Source organism: Grammomys surdaster, unplaced genomic scaffold (assembly GCF_004785775.1).
Source record: "Grammomys surdaster isolate TR1022 unplaced genomic scaffold, NIH_TR_1.0 125941, whole genome shotgun sequence".
In the NCBI taxonomy this organism is placed as follows: Eukaryota; Metazoa; Chordata; class Mammalia; order Rodentia; family Muridae; genus Grammomys; species Grammomys surdaster.
In genome coordinates this window covers 767,975-788,468 of record NW_021620763.1, presented here as the reverse complement: position 1 = coordinate 788,468, position 20,494 = coordinate 767,975, and the positions used below count along the sequence as shown (strand labels likewise).

Below are 20,494 nucleotides of genomic sequence, written 5' to 3'. Positions count from 1 at the left end.
TAGTTTCTAGGTTTTCTAAAATGTAAAGTCTTTGAATTAAGAATGGAATCAGAATCATTGGGTTATAGGTAATAAAGGAAATACTGTGAAGAGAACATTAAAGAAGAGCAGCACAAACACATAGGAAAGGAACACAAAGGAAGATGATTTCAAAAGGTTGACAACTGTTTCTAAAAATGTTGCAGATGAAATTGAATGGAAATGGAAACAGTTTGTCTTATTCATTTCAGGAAGCACACAGGTCTGTTGTGGAGGAGCACTTTCTTTTTCTTTTTTGTGTATGAGTGTGTGCCTGAGTGTATATTTGTGCACCATGTGCTGGCAGGATTCTTCAGAGGCCAGAGAGGCATTGAATCCCCTGGAACTTGAGTTATAAAGATGGTAGTGAAGTACCATGTGAGTGCTGGGAACTGAACGAACCTGGGTCCTTAGCAAGACCAGCAAGTGCTCTTAGCCACCCATTTTGTTTCCTTTCTTTCCTTTCTTTGTTTTGTTGTGGGTTTTTTTTGGGGGGTGTTTGTTTGTTTGTTTGTTTGTTTGTTTTGAGACAAGGGTTTCTCTGTTTAGCTTTGGCTGTCCTGAAACTTTGTCTCTAGACCCAGGCTAGCCTCAAACTCAGAGATCCATCTGCCTTTGCCTACTAGTGCTGGGATGAAAAAAAAAAGCTTGTGCCACCACTGCTTAGCTCCCATTTTGTTTCTTTTTTTCTTTTCTTTCTTCCTTTTTTGTTTTTAATGTTCTTTTTTTTTAAGATTTTTTTTTTCTGTATATGAGTACACTGTAGCTGTCTTCAAACACACTAGATGAGATCATTACAGATGGTTGTGAGTCACCAAGTGGTTGCTGGGAATTGAACTCATGACCTCTGGAAGAGTAGTCAGTGCTCTTAACCTCTGAGCCATCTCTCCAGCCCCTGTATTGTTTGTTAATGATAACTATTCTTAGTGATAAACTTATCTCCAGAACCAATTTTAAGATAATTGTTCTAGCATATCTTTTGTCTTTTTCTTCCGGTCTGATTTTAAAGAGTAAGTTTATAGGCTATTCCTTCTTTTGGGCTAGATGGAGATGCCTACCACAAAGTAAAGCTGCTTTTAAGCTAAAAGGAGAGACTGGGGAGATATGTTTGCTTCTAGCCCCAGTTTCTTGGGCTGAGAGGCAAGACCTGAGGCTACAACTTGAAAACAGCAAGACTGTATCTTAAGGATCCTAGATGGTTGTGTGAAAGACTTAAAGTTTTCCATATTCCCATTTTATTTCACTGATATGAATTACAGAGATGGCTATAGAATAGAAATTTCATTTGCTACAGTTTGATCTAATCTTTGTATTTTGAATATTGCTGTATGAACAGTTTTCAATATAAGATGAATTTACCCTGTGTACTCCTCACTATCTGAAAAGTGGATTATATGCACACAGTTGTAAACCATACAATTAAAGTAGAAGATCTTGGCTATAAGGCCAGTGTTCTAATGTTCTGATTGTAAAGTTGTAAAATGCTTAAATAACAGAAGTTTCCTATTAAGGAAGCATTTGATAATGTAATAGAATCTCTGAGTGGTGGGTTTTTTGTTTTGTTTTGGTTTTTCGAGACAGGGTTTCTCTGTGTAGCCCTGGCTGTCCTGGAATTCACTCTGTAGACCAGGCTGGCCTCGAACTCAGAAATCCGCCTTCCTCTGCCTCCCAAGTGCTGGGATTAAAGGCGTGTGCCACCACTGCCCGTCATAGTTTGTTCTAATTTTTAGGTTAGCATACAAAGAAGCAATGGGTTTCATTATTCATTTCCATTTGTGTATGTGGTTATAGTTTGGAAACTCTAGTTTTAAAGGGGATTATATTTATAAAAGTAGTACATAGATGAGAATGAATAAATATAGACAGATGGCAAGAAACAAAAGTCTTGGGAAGAGATTTGGGGGCATGTGAAAGTACACATGAATTAGTTTAATGAGTTGTTTAATTAAAACAGTCTAAAGATGACAAAAGAAAAATATAGGAAATCCTAGGGGTGTTTTTCTGAAGATAATTTTATTTTCAAGTATAGCAATAATATCGAGAGAAAACTGAAGCTTTTAATGGATGACAGGATAACTTGCTAACTACAAGAAGGGACATGGCAATAAAATAAATGGAGACTCGTTCTGAAACTACAGGGACTGTTCCCAAAGTCAGCACAGCAGTGTAGCTTATTCTCCACAAAACTCCAGGAACCAGTGAATTTAACAGACTGGTTTTTAGGAAGGTCTCCAGGTATATGTTCCAGTTGTGACTTTTTTTTTTTTAAGCTCTAATAATAAGCAGTTATGCTAAGTAGATACTTAATCCAAGTTTTTTATGTGAAGACACCTTGAACTATCCCTACATCCTAATATGGGTATGAATTTAGAACAATAAAAGACTAAACTTTTTAACAGTTTAAGCTTGATCTCTGCAAATTGAAATAGGTTAACCAACAAAGGGCACTTAAGGGAGATGAAATGATGGCTTAGAGATTAAGGCTGCTCACAGCTACTTCCAGAGGGCCCTTTGATTCCTGGTATCCATTTTAGGTACTCATATTTCCATTCGTCCACGCGGTGGTGGCGCATGCTTTTAATCCCAGCAGTTGGGAGGCGGAGGCAGGTGGAGTTCTGAGTTCGAGGCCAGCCTGGTCTACAGAGTGAGTTCCAGGACAGCCAGTGCTATACAGAGAAACCCTGTCTTGAAAAACCAAATAAATAAATAAATAAATAAATAAATAAATAAATAAAACCAGGTTATAGTGTTCTGTTGGTTGGATTGTTGTAGTTGTTGCTGCTACAACTTTCAAGGTCTCAGCCCAGGCTGTTCTCCAACTAGTGAAGGATGTTCTTGAGTTTATCCTCTTGCATCTACCTCCCAAGTCCTTGGATTATAGACATTCAGTCTTTATTGGTTTTTTTGTTATTTTGATGTAGGGGTGGATGGTGAGGGTTAGAATGTTTCCCTAATGTGTGCTTTGTTAATAAATTGAATAAAGGGCGTGGTTTTTAAGTTACACAGTTACTAAAACTTTAGTATACCTAATAGGGAAATAATCACTGTTCTGCTTTAATCAAACTACTATAAAAATAGTGAATAAAATACACTTTAGTAATAGTTATTACAAATCTATGCCAAAAACAATAGTAGCAACAACTACTGAGTTTAGGAAGCTGATAAGAGAGCCAGTGTGGAGGTGTACACATCTGTACTACTACTAGCACGTAGGAAGCTGAGGCAGAAAGGTTCAGGAGTTCAAGATCATCCTCCACAGGTTATTTCAAAGCCTGTCTGAGTCGAAATGAGGCTACATAAAATCTTGTCTTCAAAAAAACCAGCTGAAAGGAATAGTAGAAGTTAAGTGCAGATAGTTTCATTTAGGTATACAGAGCTATGATTTTTAGAATTGATTGAGGGAATAACCTATGGAAGGGAATAGTTACATTGAGACATTTTCTGAGGTGTTGTTAAAATGACTAGAACTTTTTTTTTAAAGAGAATTTGGAAACCACATAAACGCTGACTTTACATTTGAGAAAATAATCTCTGGAAAACTAAATGTAACTACCTGAGATACTAATCTATTGACAGAGCCTAGATTAGTGCTGATATATTGTGTGTCAGTCCTCGTTGATTGAATAATAAACCAGCATGGGTTAAGAGTGTAAACCATGTCAGGCATGATGGCACATGTCTTTAGCCCCAGCACTCTCAAGACAGAGGCAGATTGGTGAGAAAGAGGGGATTCTTTCTACAAGAGTGATAGTGTGTATCAGGAATGGAAATTTGGAAATGAGTGGTGGTGGCCTGTTGGGGTTACAGCTTTCTGGGTCTGTGTTTCTTTTTGTTGTAAAATCCATGTAGTAAAATTAACAACTAAACATATTTATAGAAAGAGGACTTGACAGTCCTGATGTAAGTCAGTAGCCTAGCATAATGGTTCTCAAATTAGTTTCCCATTGAACTGAACTATAATTGAGAATAGATTCTGTTTAAACTGTTTTGAAATTGAAAAGAAAGTTGGAACAGTGGTCTCTTTAATTAGGCACTAAAGGTTTTTTGTTTGTTTGTTTTGTTTGTTTGTTTGTTTTTTTAAAGACAGGGTTTCTCTGTGTAGCCCTTGCTGTCCTGGAACTCACTCTGTAGACCAGGTTAGCCTCGAACTCAGAAATCCTCTTGCCTCTGCCTCCCAAGAGCTGGGATTAAAGGCGTGTGCCACCACTGCCCGGCTTTTTTTTTTTTTTTTTTTTTTTGAAACAGAGTTTCTCTGTGTAGTCCTGGCTGTTCTGGAACTCGCTGACCTCTAACACAGGGATCTGCCTGCCTCTGCTTCTTCCTCCTCCTCTCCCTCCTCCATTTCTGCCTCTGCCAAGCTGGGGTTAAAAGCATGTGCCAGCATTGTCTGGCAGCCAGACTGTTGACTGTTTAATGTACCTGAGAGAACCTTTCAGTTTGACATTTATTTACTCATCTACTTGTAAACATTATGCTATGTTGCCACAGCTGCTTGGTATGGAGAACATGCTTACCTTGTCATCAGATCCTCAACCCACTCCTGCAGCCCCTCCTTCATGTTCTTTACCTTTATCTTCATCATCTACCTCATCCTGGACAAAAAAACAAAAGAGGACCCCCACATATCAGAGATCTGTAAGTCAGGAAAGGAGTGATCCAGTTTGTCTTGCATTGTGTTAAGCATGGCTTATGAGGGCCATGTGGTCTGGTTGATGTGCCTGTAGGCTCAATTTTATAGCTTCCTAATCATTTCTTTGACCTTGGCTTTTGAAAGATAACTTTATAGGACCCTGCTGCTCTAAGAATGTCTTAAAGAGTAAAGAATTGCTTGCCTTGGATCTTGTTGGAAATGGAGAATTTCAGATCCTTATCTTCACTGAATCTGATACTGCTGCTTTAATCAAATTGCCAAGTGGCTTTAGTTGGAGAATTTAAAGCCAATTGTGTGGAGGTAGATAGACCTTCTTGTTTGAATCCTGTACCAGTGGATTTTGGCCAGTGGTGGTTATTTTTGTGAAAATTAGGTTAATACACTTCAGAACAGTGGCTAATACAAAGGAAATAGAACCTAATTACTAATGGGTTTGCATTGATTTGCATATTTTGAACATCCCATGTATTATTGTATTATTTTAACTGTTTATCTATTTTTTTTCCTTTGATACAGGGTTTCTCTCTGTAAGCCCTGCCTCTTAATGGAATTCACTCTGTAGAGTAGGGTGGCCTGGACCTCCTTTCAGATCCACCTGCCCCTGTATCCTGAATGCTGGTATTAAAGGCTTGTTCCATCACCACCTTGCTTAACCATTTCTTTCAAGAATTTTGGTCCTTGGAACTGGAGAGATGGCTCAGTGGTTAAAGAGTTCTGGCTGCTCTTCCAGAGGACCCAGGTTTGATTCTCAGTACCTAGCAGTTTACAACTGTCTGTGACTATGGTTCCAGCAGATCCAGTGCTTGATTCTGGCCTTTATGGACAGTAGCAGTATGTGGTGCACAGACATATATGTAGGCAAAATTCCCATCATTCACATAGAAATGAATATTGGTCTATGAAGATATATCTTTTTAATAATTGCCCAACATTTCATGGAACTGGAAATGTTTGTCATAATTTCAATGAAAGGGACTTTTTTAAAGTTAATGTAAAGACTTAGAGATAGTGCTTCTACGGTAAATTACTCAGCCTTTTTTGGATGCTTATTTTATTTTATGCTTTTTTAATTTTTTTTAATCTTTCTTTCTTTCTTTCTTTCTTTCTTTATTTATTTATTTATTTTTTCTTTCTTATTGGTTTTTCGAGACATGGTTTCTCTATATAGCCCTGGCTGTCCTGGAACTCACTCTGTAGAACAGGCTGGCCTCGAACTCAGAAATCCACCTGCCTCTGCCTTCCAAGTGCTGGGATCAAAGGCGTGTGCCACCACTGCCCGAGTCTTTTTTATTTTTCTTATGATTAATTTATTTTATGTATATGAGTATACTGTAGCTGTCTTCAGACACACCAGAGGATGGCTTCAGATCCCATTATGAGTGGTTGTGAACCACCATGTCGTTGCTGGGAATTGAACTCAGGACCTCTGGAAGAGTAGTCAGTGCTCTTAACCACTGAGCCATCATCTCTCTAGCCCCTTAGGTTCTTTCAAACTTATCAAATAATTCATTTTTATGATTTAGAATCCTCAAGGTAAAATAGTATTTGACCTAAACAGATTGCATTGCATTGTGTTGTATTATATTTCATTTTAGTAACTCCTTTTTCACTGATGAATGTTTCTTTTGCTTTATTAGATCTTAGAATTGATCATAGAAACAGATGACATTAAAGATGTTAGTGTTTTCTTAGCAAGGAAAAGGTCTTGAATGTCCTTAGAAATTAACTAATCATTGTTAAACAACTCTTTCTGGCTGAAAGTTTTGTATTAGAGATTATTTTGACTCATAATTTTCAATCTTTTCCTAAGGACTTAAGTGTATATTGTGCCACAATTTTTAAATTTGAATTAAATATTGAGTTAGACATTTATTGTGTTGATCTCTGCTAACTTTGTGAATTTAATCTGCATGGCTTACCAAATAGTGTTAAGATATTTTTTAATCTGGTAATTCTAGGTTACCAGTTTTTATATTAACTACTTTTGTTCTAAAATTGTTTCAGTAATTTAAAGTTAATGTTAAGAACTTTCACTAATGTGGTGTTTTACCTAGTGTTAGTATTGTTTGGTTTTTGGTTTTGTAAATGAAAATTCTTCCATGAGTGATAGCAATTACTTAAAATAATAGTTTTTCTAAAATATTAAAGAATTTCAGTAGTAAAAGTCTATAGACTTTTTACCTATTTTAACTTCATTTTCTTTGCCTTTCTATAACAAAGATATATAATATAATCAGATTTAGTATGCTGTAGAAATTATAGATAGATCTGTATATATTGATGACTTTTTTTTTCTTTTTTAAAACAGATGAGCTTTGATCCAAACCTTCTCCATAACAATGGACACAATGGGTACCCCAATGGTACTTCAGCAGCACTTCGTGAAACTGGGGTTATTGAAAAACTGTTGACCTCTTATGGATTTATTCAGTGTTCAGAACGGCAAGCTAGACTTTTCTTCCACTGTTCACAATATAATGGCAACCTCCAGGACTTAAAAGTAGGAGGTAATCTGTCAGCTCACCTTTGAACTCCCTACTGTGTGTCTGCTTGTTCCTGATAGTACTTTTCAATCTGTTTTAAGCCAGAAAAGATGAACATTTTAGTTTTGCTTACTACTGAAATATGAGTCCTAATTTTTACTGTAGCAATGTCATTTTGAGATCTGAAAAACTTAACTGGTAAAAAGATATATTTGAGTATTTTTTTTACTTTAGATACTTAGAAGATTTAAATGAATGAAGTTATAAGATTTCTTAAACTAATACAAACAAATTCCAAGAGGGTAGAAAGATACAACAGCAGTTATGAATACTTGATACTCTTGTATAGGACCTAGGTTCAGTTCCTAGCACCAAATTTAGCTCATACTCAGTTGCAGGGGATCTGATGGCCTCTTCTGGCCTTTGTGGGCACCAGACACCAAATGTCTTAGTCTACATACATATATACAAACAGGCAAAACTCTCTCATACACATAAAATTTGAGAATGAGCTTAGAATTCTGGCTAACATGAGTATTTGGTGTATACCAGATATATACTGGTATGTGCTGTTTAGCATTATTTTGTTTAATCCTCTCGGCAGTCTTGTATATTAGAAATTATTCCATTTTATAGATAAGCCAAAGTGTAGAGAAGTTAAAGTAAAACATTTCCAAATCTTGTATTATTTCATTTGTAGTGTGTGTAAATGTCATGAAAACTAGGATTTGATATATAGCTACCTCAGTCTAAGACTTTAATTCGATCTAAGTCTAAAATGCTTGTGTGTGTGCGTCAGTCAATTGGAAGGTTCAATAAAATACACATTGTTGTACTTGATTCCCCAAAGTTTGTCTTTACTTAGGTCTGAAGTGAGGCTCAAGAATTTGCATGGTCTCCTAAGCTCCCGGGTAATGTTGATGCTTCTGGCCTAGGAACCATACTTTGAGAACCACTGGTTTAAGGCAACTCAAATATTACTCACCTTAAAGTAGAGCTCAGATGCAAGATGCCGTTTTTCAACATTAGTCCAACAAACATAACACATTCTTTATTTTAGATGATGTTGAATTTGAAGTATCATCTGACCGGAGGACTGGGAAACCTATTGCTATTAAATTGGTGAAGATAAAACCAGAAATACATCCTGAAGAACGAATGAATGGACAAGTTAGTGACTTTGATCATTTGTATTTCCTTAGGGCCCCATATTTGCATATTTTTCACATTAGAAAAGGAAGATTGTCCCCTGCCTCCTCAGTTTGCACGAAGAGAGCTCTAGTATATAAAGATAACTTTTAAGATTAGATCAGAAGCACTAGCATTTCTTGACCTAAACTAAAAACATGGTCAAGACTCAATTTGGGTTTTACACAAAACCCTGAGTCTTTACTTACAGTCAATTTGCATACTGTAAGTTTGAAACTTGGCAGCATGGCATCCTCTTGTGGATCATATTAAAATGCATCCCTGTGTATAGTATAGAGGATATTAGAACTCAGTTTATATTGCACAGTGCTGCTTCTGAAATGATTAGCAATGGAAATTTTTTTTTTTTTTGACTGGTAGGTTGTGTGCGCTGTTCCTCACAACTTAGAGAGTAAATCTCCAGCTGCCCCGGGTCAGAGTCCAACAGGGAGTGTATGCTACGAACGTAATGGGGTAAACTTGTGTATTTTTCTTAAACCTTTGCCTGATCCATCATGTGATCTATAAGCGTACTTTAAAATTCAAAGTAGAAAACGTAAGCTAGTTGCTAAACTCATTTTTAAATTTGGTTTTATGAGGCTTCAAGTGCAGCATAATAAAATTATTTTTAAAGAAAAAAATTCATAGGACTTCCAAGTGTGTTAGCTTGCCCAAGTGTGACCTTAGTTAGAACATTAAGGTAAAAATGCTCCTTTAAATCACTTTTTGGTGGGTTGTGGGAAAGGGCATTTATTTCTGGTTCCTTTTAAGTACTAACTCCAGTTTTTTTATTTGGAATGCCTTATGTAAAGATTGTCTTTTTGAAATGTAACTACAGTCTCTGGGCAAATGCTTCCACGTGTGTAAGCTTTTTGAACTTGGATTGCTGCTCAGCTGTGGACTCAAAGAAGTCATCAGCACCATGGAGGGGGAAGTGTGTTTATGAATAAGACAACTTACTTGTCATACTGTATATAACTAAGAACTTTGGTTTTAAAATGCCAGTATAAGAAGTATTTGAGTAAATGACATTGTACAGTAAATGACAATGTGCATCCTGTTGAGATAATAATAATAGCTGGTTAATTCACAGGAAGTATTTTATCTGACTTACACCTCTGAAGATGTAGAAGGGAATGTTCAGCTGGAAACTGGAGATAAAATTAACTTTGTAATCGATAACAATAAACAGTAAGTTCTCTTCAATGTTTTCCTAACTAAATGATTCTTTTTTGGTTACATTAAAAAATTTGAAGTGGTAGTCTGTGCTGATAGTCCTAACACTCGAGAGGTAGAGACAGCATCAGGAGTTGTAGACCAGGTTGGGCTACACTGGGTCATGTTTCAAATACCAAACAGGAGGATAGTAGGGATGGGAGGAGAAATCTGAAATTATTTAAACACTTAACTGGCAAATCTGGATACTTTTTCTGACCCTTGAAGATTTGTCCAGCAGCTTGAGACCTTAAAGGTCTGTGAATATTCTATAGGTAGGTATCAGAATCCAAAAGTGATTAAAACATTGTCATTTTCAGGTAGCTTCCTATTCAATGAAGATTTTCAAGAAGGACAAATGTGTAAGATTAGTCTTGAGAGAACAGTGAAAAGTCAGATAAGAACTGAGGAGAACAATATGGTCAGAGAAGTATCAGACATTTTGGGGGAAATGGCTAGAAGTTTGAATTAGCTGTGTTGATTGAGCTGCAGGGACATGAGATGAGCTTTATTACACAATCCTTGTAAGACTTGGAGTAAGGTTAGAGTTTTGTAAGGGCTAAAGATAGCGGGCTCTTGAACAATAGGGATGCCCTAGACCAGGTACTGTGGAAAATAAAGGGTTTATATGGATCAGCCAAGAATTTGGACATGGAATCAACATTGAGAGGGTCAGAATCCAGATGCTGTTTTCTGGCCTGGCTTAAGGGGAAGATGATATACTAAGAAGAAACAGTTGAACAGTATATGAATCAAAGTTGTTGGAATACTGGAAAATGAAATTGGGTTATGGGTTTATATATTAATTTTAGACCAAGTAGAAAACTAGGGAATTAGATAAGCTTCAGAAGGAAGCTACTCTATTTCACTTTTTTTTTTAAAGATTTATTTATTTTATGTATATGAATACAATTATAGCTGTCTTCAGACACACCAGAAGAGGGCTTCAGATCCCATTACAGATGGTTGTGAGCTACCATGTGGTTGCTGGGAATTGAACTCAGGACCTTTGGAAGAACAGTCAGTATATTCTTAACCGCTGAGCCATCTCTTCATCCCCCCCCATTTCACCTTTAATAATTTATTCCATTCCCAAATATTTGTACTAAAGAATTTTTTACCCAGTACACTCTTACTTAATTTCTTTGAGACAGGGTCACTGTGTAGACCAGGCTGGCCTCCAACTCAGAGATCTTCTTGCCTCTGATTCCTAAGTACTGGGATTAAAGGTATGGACCACCTATCCATATAACATTCATACATAGAGAGTGAGTTTGCACGTGTGCACCTGATGTGTACAGTGCCTCAGGAATCCAGAAGAGGGCATCGTATCTCCTTGAGCTGGAGTTCACAGATGGTTGTTAACTGTACTCACCATGGGTGCTACGTATTGACCCCATGTTTTCTGCAAGAGCAGCAGCTACTCTTGGTTACTGAGCAATTTCTTCAGCACTTAACACTTACTTAGTCCTCAAAAAAGCATTACTTCGTTTATTTATCTGAAATTTGACAGCTACTCTTCTCTTAACACATTGATACCAGCAATAATTTTGTGGCTTAGATAGTTTACACTATGCTTGAGATAAACTTGAATTTATATTAATACTGTTTTGTTCAAAGATTGAGGCACTATAGCAATATGTATTTTAAGTGTTTTCAATTCTCTAATAAGGTGAAAGCAAAGTCTCCTGTCTCTTGGAAGGCAAGAATAAGGAGGGCAGTCTAGCCTGACTCACACTTTTAATCCCAGCACTCAGGCAACAGAGGCAGATGGATCTCTGAGTTTAAGGCCAGCCTGGTCTACAGAGTGCAGGACAAGCCATAGTTGCACAGAGAAACCCTGCCTCCAAAAATAAAATAAGATAAATGAAGAAGATGAGCACTAAAGTTAACACTTCCTAATAACAGATCTTTTGTTCTTACCATCAGTGCCTTAGTTTGTAACATGTAATCCTCACCCTTCTGTGAAACCAGTTTTCTGCCTTTAAAAAGGATCTGCTTTGATCCTTATTATAGGTCTAATGTTAGAATTGTAAAGTAAAATAGCATGTCATGTACCCAAGTAAAAGTTTGTTTTGTTTTTAATTTTAAAAAGTCAGAAATTTATGAAGAAAAAAAAATCTGTGTATGAATTTTAAGTTTGAAAGATGGAGAGTTTGAACAGAGTTTTTGTCCGTAGAGGGTTGGGTATCATAAACCTTACATTTGTTCTTAATAATGACAGAATTTTTAAGACTTAGAAAACTAGACTCAATAGTTTCTAACATCCCAGGGGATTTAACCTTCAGTTTTCATTTCTTCTCTAGCACTGGTGCTGTAAGTGCTCGTAACATTATGCTGTTGAAAAAGAAACAAGCTCGCTGTCAAGGAGTAGTTTGTGCCATGAAGGTAATTGTTAATAAACTTGAAATGTTTAGGTTTGCTGTTTGGTTTTTGAACTTCTTTTAAGCTTTGTACTACAAACCCAAACCACTTGGCTCTCCTGTCATCTGCTTTAAGACTATTTCCTCATTGACTTATAAAACAAGTTTCATAAAACTTCTTGATTGCTAGTTCTTTAGGTTAAGTCTTGGTAAGGTAGACTTTACAAAGTTGTACTCTTGGCCTATAGCATAATTTTAAGATAAAGCTTACTGATTTTTTTTTTTTTTTTTTAGTTGTAATCGTACATTGTTTGTTGATTGGTAATTAATGATCTTGTATTTGGGGGGCTTTTTGCTTTAGGAGGCGTTCGGCTTTATTGAAAGAGGTGATGTTGTAAAAGAGATATTCTTTCACTATAGTGAATTTAAAGGTGACCTAGAAACCCTGCAGCCTGGAGATGACGTGGAATTCACAATCAAGGACAGAAATGTAAGATAGATCATTCACTAACCTAATCATTGCCCTTTAAATATTAATAGTGGAGTATATATTTAAGAAACACTTATTATTATGTGACCCCTGCCCATTCCAACCTCTTGATTTAGGGTAAAGAAGTTGCGACAGATGTCAGACTATTGCCTCAAGGAACAGTTATTTTTGAAGATATCAGCATTGAACATTTTGAAGGAACTGTAACCAAAGTTATCCCAAAAGTACCCAGTAAAAACCAGGTAAGTTGTCTTTATCAGCAGTATCTTCTTTTGACCAATCAGTAGTAGTTTTATGGTGTGATACACTAAAATCGTAGTCTGTTTGAGTGATATGTGTGTAGTGGGGTGTATCTTTTAATAGGTATTTAAAAAAAAAAAAAAAAGCAAAATAGATGCTGAGGGTGTGGTTGAGTGGCAGAGGGCTGACGTAGCATGCATGCACAAGGTCCCCAGTACTGCAGAAAGAAAAGAGAAACTAATGAATGATATGTTGATGGATTTTTTTTTTTTTTTTTTTTTTTTTTTTTTTTTTTTTGCTTATTTGGTTTTCACTGAGTGATTAAGACCAAAAGAAATTTTACCTAAACTGGGGGAAGATCCTACTGTATTGGACTGCATTTGCTACTTCTCTATTCCCCTTTCTTACCATTTTGTTAATTCATGGGGAGGTAAGGCAAGGGACATCATTGCTGGATAAATGTGAGATCCAAAGGGCTAAAATGTTTTTCCTTAATATTTCTTGGTATCACGCACGATACAGTATTAACACAAGTGTTTGATTTATGGTTGTCATGGGGCCTTAGATGATGAAGCTTTTATATTGAGCTTATATTGTCAGCACTTTTTTCCCTTCAGGGCACTATATTATAAATAAATAAGCTATTTACTGTGTGTTCTTCTTGTTTGACTTAGAGCTAAAAGGATGAGAAATCTCCAGCTAAAATCGTTTTTCCTTCTCATCAGAATGACCCATTGCCAGGACGAATCAAAGTTGACTTTGTGATTCCTAAAGAACTTCCCTTTGGAGACAAAGACACAAAATCCAAAGTGACCCTGCTGGAAGGTGACCATGTTAGGTTTAATATTTCAACAGACCGACGTGACAAATTAGAACGAGCAACCAACATAGAGGTTCTATCAAATACATTTCAGTTCACTAATGAAGCCAGAGAGATGGTAAGTGTTAGCATTGCTGGATTTTTATCTAACATTTAGAGTTCAGTGATGGACTCTGCTTTACACTGTGATGATGGCTAGGAAATAAAGTTGTTTGTTCCCAAACTGATGACTAGTGAATAAAGGTGTTTGTTCCCAAACCTGATAGCCTGTGTTCAAGCCCAGTACACACATGATGGAGAGGGCAGCTCCTGCAAGTTGTTAGAGGAAAATTCTTGTAAGCTAATTACTGTTTTGGGAAGTCACCTTATTAAGTAGCTAAGAACTTAGCTAACAACCCTACCTACATATTTGAGTTAGTTTGGGCTTAGCATCTCTTAGTATCACTTAGCTATCTTGGAAATATGTTTTTAAATTAGAAATCCGGGTAAGGTGATTACTAATGAAATGTGGCAAATAAGACATCAAGAAGTATATTTTCTTAAGATACCTCTGTGGTATTTAACAAACAATAGGTTAAACAGCACTTAATCGATCTCACGTCTTTTATGATAATAGTTGCTTTTTTAAAATGAGTATATGTCTGAATGGTGTGTGCCTGATTTGCTACCCAAACATTTTGTGGACTGACTTTCTCAGTGTTGACAGTAAAAACATACTTTTTTTTTTTGGTTTTTCGAGACAGGGTTTCTCTGTGTAGCCCTGGCTGTCCTGGAACTCACTCTGTAGACCAGGCTGGCCTCGAACTCAGAAATCCGCCTGTCTCTGCCTCCCAAGTGCTGGGATTAAAGGTGTGCTCCACCACTACCCAGCGGAAACTGGGTTTTTTGTTGTTGTTGTTGTTGTTGTTGTTGTTGTTGTTGTTTTTTTGCAAAACAGATACATTTTTATAAGTTTATTTTTTGAGACAGAGTTTCTCCTGGAACTCTTATGTAGACCATATGGGCCTTGAACTCAAAACATTTGCCTGCTTCTGCCTCCTGGGTGCTGGGATTAAAGGTGTGCACTGTCATGTCCCTGGCCCTCCTCCTCTTCCTCCTTCATTTATTTTATGTGTATGAGAATTTTGCTTTCGTGAATGTACCTGCTACCGACAGAGGCCAAAATTGGGCATCAGATTCCTTGGAAGTAGAGTTACAGGTAGTTGTGACCTGTCATGTGAGTGCCTGGGATCACACCTGGGTCGTCTACAAAAAACAAAACAACAAAAAAACCTTTCCAAACTCAAGCCAAGTCTCTTTTTTTTCTTTATGGTATAAAGTATATATCCTGGTTACTATCAGAATTTTGACAAAGATTAAATTTCAAAATACTCAGGTCATATTCAAAACTAGTAGTATCCATCTCTGCAGCAAATAGGCAACGTGCATTTCATTGACAGATGGATAAAAATTCATAAGTGCCTTGTGTGTTCTGGGTACTATGAATACAATGATCTCACAAACATACATTTTCATAGAATAAAAGAAAACATGAGGAAGAAACAATGTAATGCACTTTTTAAATTTGTTTTACATCTTAAAGACTTCCTGTGACTAAAGTCACATAAGATAGCAGTAAGGTATTGCTTTTATAATTTATTCATGAAGTCTATCGGTAAATAATTGATTTTATAATGTATATTTTCCATGGAATGGGACCTGAAAATTCTTAAATTACTGGGGTTAAAATAATTTTTTGAAGGCTGATCAGGCTTCAGAGTATAGGTGGGCAGACCAAATTCGACTTGGGGTTTATTTAAAAAAAAAAAAAATAGTATTTTTTTAAAATTCTGTGTTGAAACTAGTTTGTATGTAAGTGAAGGAAAAAAAGATCCTAAAGTGGAGATACTGTATTCAGATTGTTTTTTTGAAAGAATTCCTAGTAAAATCAACTTGATGTTGTTTCTAAACTTTTTTGACAAACTACATAACCAGTTAAAAATGTTATTTGGGTTTCATTCAGGGTGTGATTGCTGCCATGAGAGATGGTTTTGGTTTCATCAAGTGTGTGGATCGTGATGCTCGAATGTTCTTCCACTTCAGTGAGATTCTAGATGGGAACCAGCTCCACATTGCAGATGAAGTAGAGTTTACTGTGGTTCCTGTGAGTAGCTGTTGGGAAAGTGTTGAGGGTTGGTATTCTGCTGTCTCCTTTGTAATTTTAATTTTGTTGATTTTGTTTAATTTATAGGATATGCTCTCTGCCCAAAGAAATCATGCTATTAGGATTAAAAAACTTCCCAAGGGCACGGTTTCATTCCATTCCCATTCAGATCATCGTTTTCTGGGCACCATAGAAAAAGAAGCCACTTTTCCCAATCCTAAAACTACAAGCCCAAATAAAGGCAAAGACAAGGCAAGTGTTAGGTGATCCAGATGGTTTGTATGTCTTTTATTTTTGCTTACAGATTGCTTTATAGCTCATATAATGAAGTATTGTCTCCCTTTAAAAAATTGTGTATACAGCAGCCATGACGGTACTGGACTGATTCTAGCACTTGTAAGGTAGAGGAAGGAAGATCAAGAGTTCAGTCATTCTCAGCTATGTAGAGTATTCAGACAAACTTTGTTTTTAAAGTATTTGTATGTAATATTAACATTCTTAGCTTCGTTATTTTTGACTTTTTGCAAGGGGAATGTTTTAGCCAGTGTCATTGCTTCTTTCAGACAAAAATATCTCGAGGAATTGCCAAAGGAGACTTGGGAGGCAAAAACTGCCTCATGAGATCCACTTATCAAAAGCTCTTATCCTAAGGATAAAGCTTTCCAAGTTTGATGCATTGCATTCACATATTTGTACTTACATTTACTAAAAGTCTGTTGCCTATGCAAATTCTTAAATTTTGCTCTTACAAATATATGTTAAGAGACTTGTACAGAATTCTGTAGTACCAAAAGCACTGGGGTTGTTACTAAGAAATAGAATATTTACCATAAAGACCTGGATTAAACACCTGGTAACCTTCCTCCTTCCAAACACATAAAGCAAGTTTGAGAGGATGTTCTGGTAAGTAAATAACTGGGAAGGTCTTGGAATGATTGTCTTAAGGTGTTGACATTTTATATGTAGCAATATAAAGGGCATTTCTGACTGAAAAGAGGTCTAGATGAGGGAAAGAAGGCAGAGAAGATAACTTTAGAAAACAGCAAGTAACTGGTTTGAAGAAGGTGGACTTTCCTTTTGATTAAGGGAAAGGAGCATCGATGATTGCTCCCTAAGTTCAATCATGAACTTAGACTTTGTTCTGTATATACTTCAAGATTTTCATTGGATAATAGCATCAGGTATATAATTGAGGAACAAAATTTTATCACTATAACTGTAAACAGAGTAGACAGTTTTAAGGTGCATGAGAGACTTATTGTAAAACAAATCCTTTAAAATTACTACCAAGGGATAATTATGGTTTTGTACAGATTTCTAAGTAACCAGGGAAATAGTTTCACTAATACAAATTGCCTGTATGGTAAATTACTTATATTTACTAAGTTAAGAATGTGAATTAAGACAAGTGAACTGGTTTTGGTTATGTAATAGCAGTGAGGTATAAGGAAAGAAGACAGATTAATGATGTGGACATTATTCCCATAGAAATGATGTTAAACCACAAAAATGATATAATTTATGTGGTTACTGGTACAGTGACATCACTTACTATCAGGTTGTATGTAAAATGTGTGTGCAAAATTTTAATTATTGTAGAAATACTGGTATATTGTAACCTTTCTAGTGCCTTGATTTGTGCTAGTATTTCCTTTTCTTTTTTTTTTTTTTTTTTAAAGATTTATTTATTTATTATATATGAATACACTGTAGCTGTCTTCAGACACACCAGAAGAGGGCGTCAGATCTCATTACAGATGGTTGTGAGCCACCATGTGGTTGCTGGGATTTGAACTCAGGACCTCTGGAAGTGCAGTCACTGCTCTTAACCACTGAGCCATCTCTCCAGCCCTTCCTTTTCTTTTTAATTGGGGATTGAACCCAGGGCTTTGGACTTGGTAGGCGAAACTTTGTACAGGGAAACTGTCTGCTCTTGCTCTATCAGTGGGCTACAGCCCCAGCCCAATTTGTGCTAGTTTTTAAACCAAGTTAATTTCTTACACATTGATAATAGTGACTAAGCCGGGGTGGTGGTGGTGGTGCACGCCCTTAATCCCAGCACTTGGGAGGCAGAGGTGGGCAGATTGCTGAATTCGAGGCCAGCCTGGTCTACAGAGTAAGTTCCAGGACAGCCAGGGCTACACAGAGAAACCCTGTCTCGAAAAACCAAAAATAAAAAAAAAAATTAAAAAAGATAATAGTGACTAAACACTGCAGTGCTCTGGGACAGTAAATAGGATATTTTCAGCTGCTACTTTAAGAAAATTAAAGAGTATTTCTCATGAGAAAGCTAAGCTTCATGCTCCGCAAGATTTTTTCTTTGCTGGAAATGTCATACTTAATTTTCTGATAAAATGGAAAGGCTCGGTGATAATAGAGTGAGGCAGCTCTTAGTGAAGGCAGGCATACCTTCTATTCATGCCTTTTATCTTGTATTTAGAGAGTCCTGAAATAAATTGCTGTGGCTCTGCCAATTCTTTGTGTTAAGGATTTCTAAGTACTGTAGTTATATATTTTTCTTCCCTTTTTTGTTATCATTTGTTAGTGTTCTTGAGGGTATTTAATTGTATTTTATATTTTCTTTAGGAGGCAGAAGATGGCATTATTGCTTATGATGACTGTGGGGTGAAACTGACTATTGCTTTTCAAGCCAAGGATGTGGAAGGATCTACTTCTCCTCAAATAGGAGATAAGGCAAGATAGTTATACTTATTTGAAGAAAGGCTAAAGGTTGTCATCTTGATTATCTTTGCTAAAGGATGGTTTAAATTTTGCTAAATTTGGCTGAAGCATTTTTTCACTTGAAAGATTAAATATATAATTAAAACAGGGTCTTGTGAGCTTCTGAAACATACTGAATGATAGGTTTTTAAGTTTGAATTATTTTTAGAGATGAGTGTGGTGGTACACCTGTAATTCTACCAGTCAGTAGGTGAGTGCCATAACCATTAGATACAGTCAAACATATCCACAAGAAAGCGAAAATAAAGCCAGTATAAAATTACACCAAAAATGTACATTTCCTGCTTTTTAGACAGTCTCTCTTTAGAGTGATTAAAACTACAAAGAGTACATTGACAGACAAAATGTAATCATTTATGAATTGAGACAGCAAGTGCTTTTCTGTAAATTTTTCTATCAGAGTAATTACAAAATAGGTCTGGAGTGAAAAGCTTGGTCTTGGGGAGTGTTTTCAGTCAGATTCTTACAGGTACAGAGCTTGTGGAAGTGACAATGATACTAACTGTCATCCTTATTGTTTTGTAGGTTGAATTTAGTATTAGTGACAAACAGAGGCCTGGACAGCAGATTGCAACTTGTGTGAGACTTTTAGGTCGTAATTCTAACTCCAAAAGGCTCTTGGGTTATGTGGCAACTCTGAAAGATAATTTTGGATTTATTGAAACAGCTAATCATGATAAGGAAATATTTTTCCATTATAGGTAAGGAATGCCTTTTATGCAGCAAACTATTCCTATCATATTCTTTTGTATTAAAGTTTTAAAAAATTTAATATAGTGTGATAGTTTTTGGTAATTATAGTTCTTGAGACTCAGCTTTTCTATTTGTAGCTATGACAAATTACATGGAGAAGTTAGTCATTTGCCATAAACATAGAAATGTATTCACCTACCTTTTTACATTTCTTTTTCAGTAAAAGAATACTGGTTTTATTGTATATATTGGTACTAGGGTGATATGATTTGATATATACAATTATAGCATATAGTATAAAATGTGGATTCATTGAACCAGAACTAGATATTGTGGGTTTGATCTAGGTTTTCCCACTTAAATGTTACTTTCATCAAAAGAATTAAATTCTTTATTTCTTGGTTTCTTTACTTTCAAGCTAGCTACTTTCAATAGTGGTAGCTCGGTTAATAGGTTTTTGAATCTTTTTTTGGTTTGCTTGGTTTCGTTTAAGGATTTAATGAATCAATACCTTAAGACATTATCTCAATATAAGCAGATGGATGTTGGAAGAAGAGGCTACATGCTACTATTGATGTTAGTGGTAATGGCTTATTTTAATGTCACTCTATTATTCTTTCCCTTTAGTGAGTTCTCTGGTGATGTTGATAGCCTGGAACTGGGAGACATGGTTGAATACAGCTTGTCCAAAGGCAAAGGCAATAAAGTCAGTGCTGAGAAAGTAAACAAAACTCACTCAGGTAATGAGTTGTGATTCCTATTCATCTTATGCTTTGATTTGGAAGATACAGTAGATAGGGTTGGGGAGAAGGATACAGACAGCCATTTTCTATAACATTTGCCCTCGGGTACACAGATCAGCACTATACCTTTGCTGTTTGTCAGTGATCCATGTTCATGACACTACCAAATTCTGGGCATAACATTCTGTTCTAGCAAGTCTGTTTATGATTTGAGTAACATTTCAGAGATAACATTTTGAATTTAGGGTAGGGAGCAGTTTATTAAGATAAGGAGTCACTATGTAAAACCTTGGCTGTCTTGGAACTGGTGTGTGGATCGGGCTGACCTCAAACTCAGAGAAAATACTGGTTCTGCCTCACAAGTATGTATGCCACCATGCCTGACTTGGATCTGTTTCGGGGGTGCAGTGGGGTAGGGATTATGCATTTCTAATAATTAAAGAACCTTCCTAGCCAGGCAGTGGTGGCGCATACCTTTAATCTAAGTGCTTGGGAGGCAGAGGCAGGTGGATTTCTGAGTTCGAGGCCAGTCTGGTCTACAGAGTTCCAGGACAGCGAGGACTACACAGAGAAACCGTGTCTCGAAAAACAAAACACAAAAAAAGAAGAGGGTACTGGATCGACTGGAACTGGAATTAGAGATGGTTGTGACCTGGCACATGCTTGCTACTTTTTTTTTTTAATCCGAGAAATATATTATACATT

At 36.4% G+C, this 20,494-nt stretch overlaps 1 protein-coding gene across 4 annotated transcripts in view; it reads left to right on the top strand.

Moving 5' to 3' along the window:
* The window catches only part of Csde1 (cold shock domain containing E1), a 36,160-nt gene that overhangs the window by 8,711 nt on the left and 6,955 nt on the right, over positions 1-20,494 (top strand). Inside the window, exons 1-14 of one of the 4 annotated variants that reach the window (XM_028752977.1) lie at positions 4,501-4,653; positions 6,978-7,176; positions 8,213-8,322; positions 8,722-8,814; positions 9,434-9,531; positions 11,862-11,943; positions 12,280-12,408; positions 12,525-12,650; positions 13,374-13,586; positions 15,471-15,611; positions 15,699-15,863; positions 18,198-18,305; positions 18,879-19,054; positions 19,674-19,786. In XM_028752977.1, the coding sequence (XP_028608810.1) occupies positions 4,516-4,653; positions 6,978-7,176; positions 8,213-8,322; positions 8,722-8,814; positions 9,434-9,531; positions 11,862-11,943; positions 12,280-12,408; positions 12,525-12,650; positions 13,374-13,586; positions 15,471-15,611; positions 15,699-15,863; positions 18,198-18,305; positions 18,879-19,054; positions 19,674-19,786 (1,891 nt within the window). In that variant the 5' untranslated portion in view covers positions 4,501-4,515. Of the gene's footprint in view, positions 1-4,500; positions 4,654-6,977; positions 7,177-8,212; positions 8,323-8,721; positions 8,815-9,433; positions 9,532-11,861; positions 11,944-12,279; positions 12,409-12,524; positions 12,651-13,373; positions 13,587-15,470; positions 15,612-15,698; positions 15,864-18,197; positions 18,306-18,878; positions 19,055-19,673; positions 19,787-20,494 lie in introns of those variants that run through there. The other 3 variants (XM_028752975.1, XM_028752978.1, XM_028752976.1) reach the window with 3 other exon arrangements.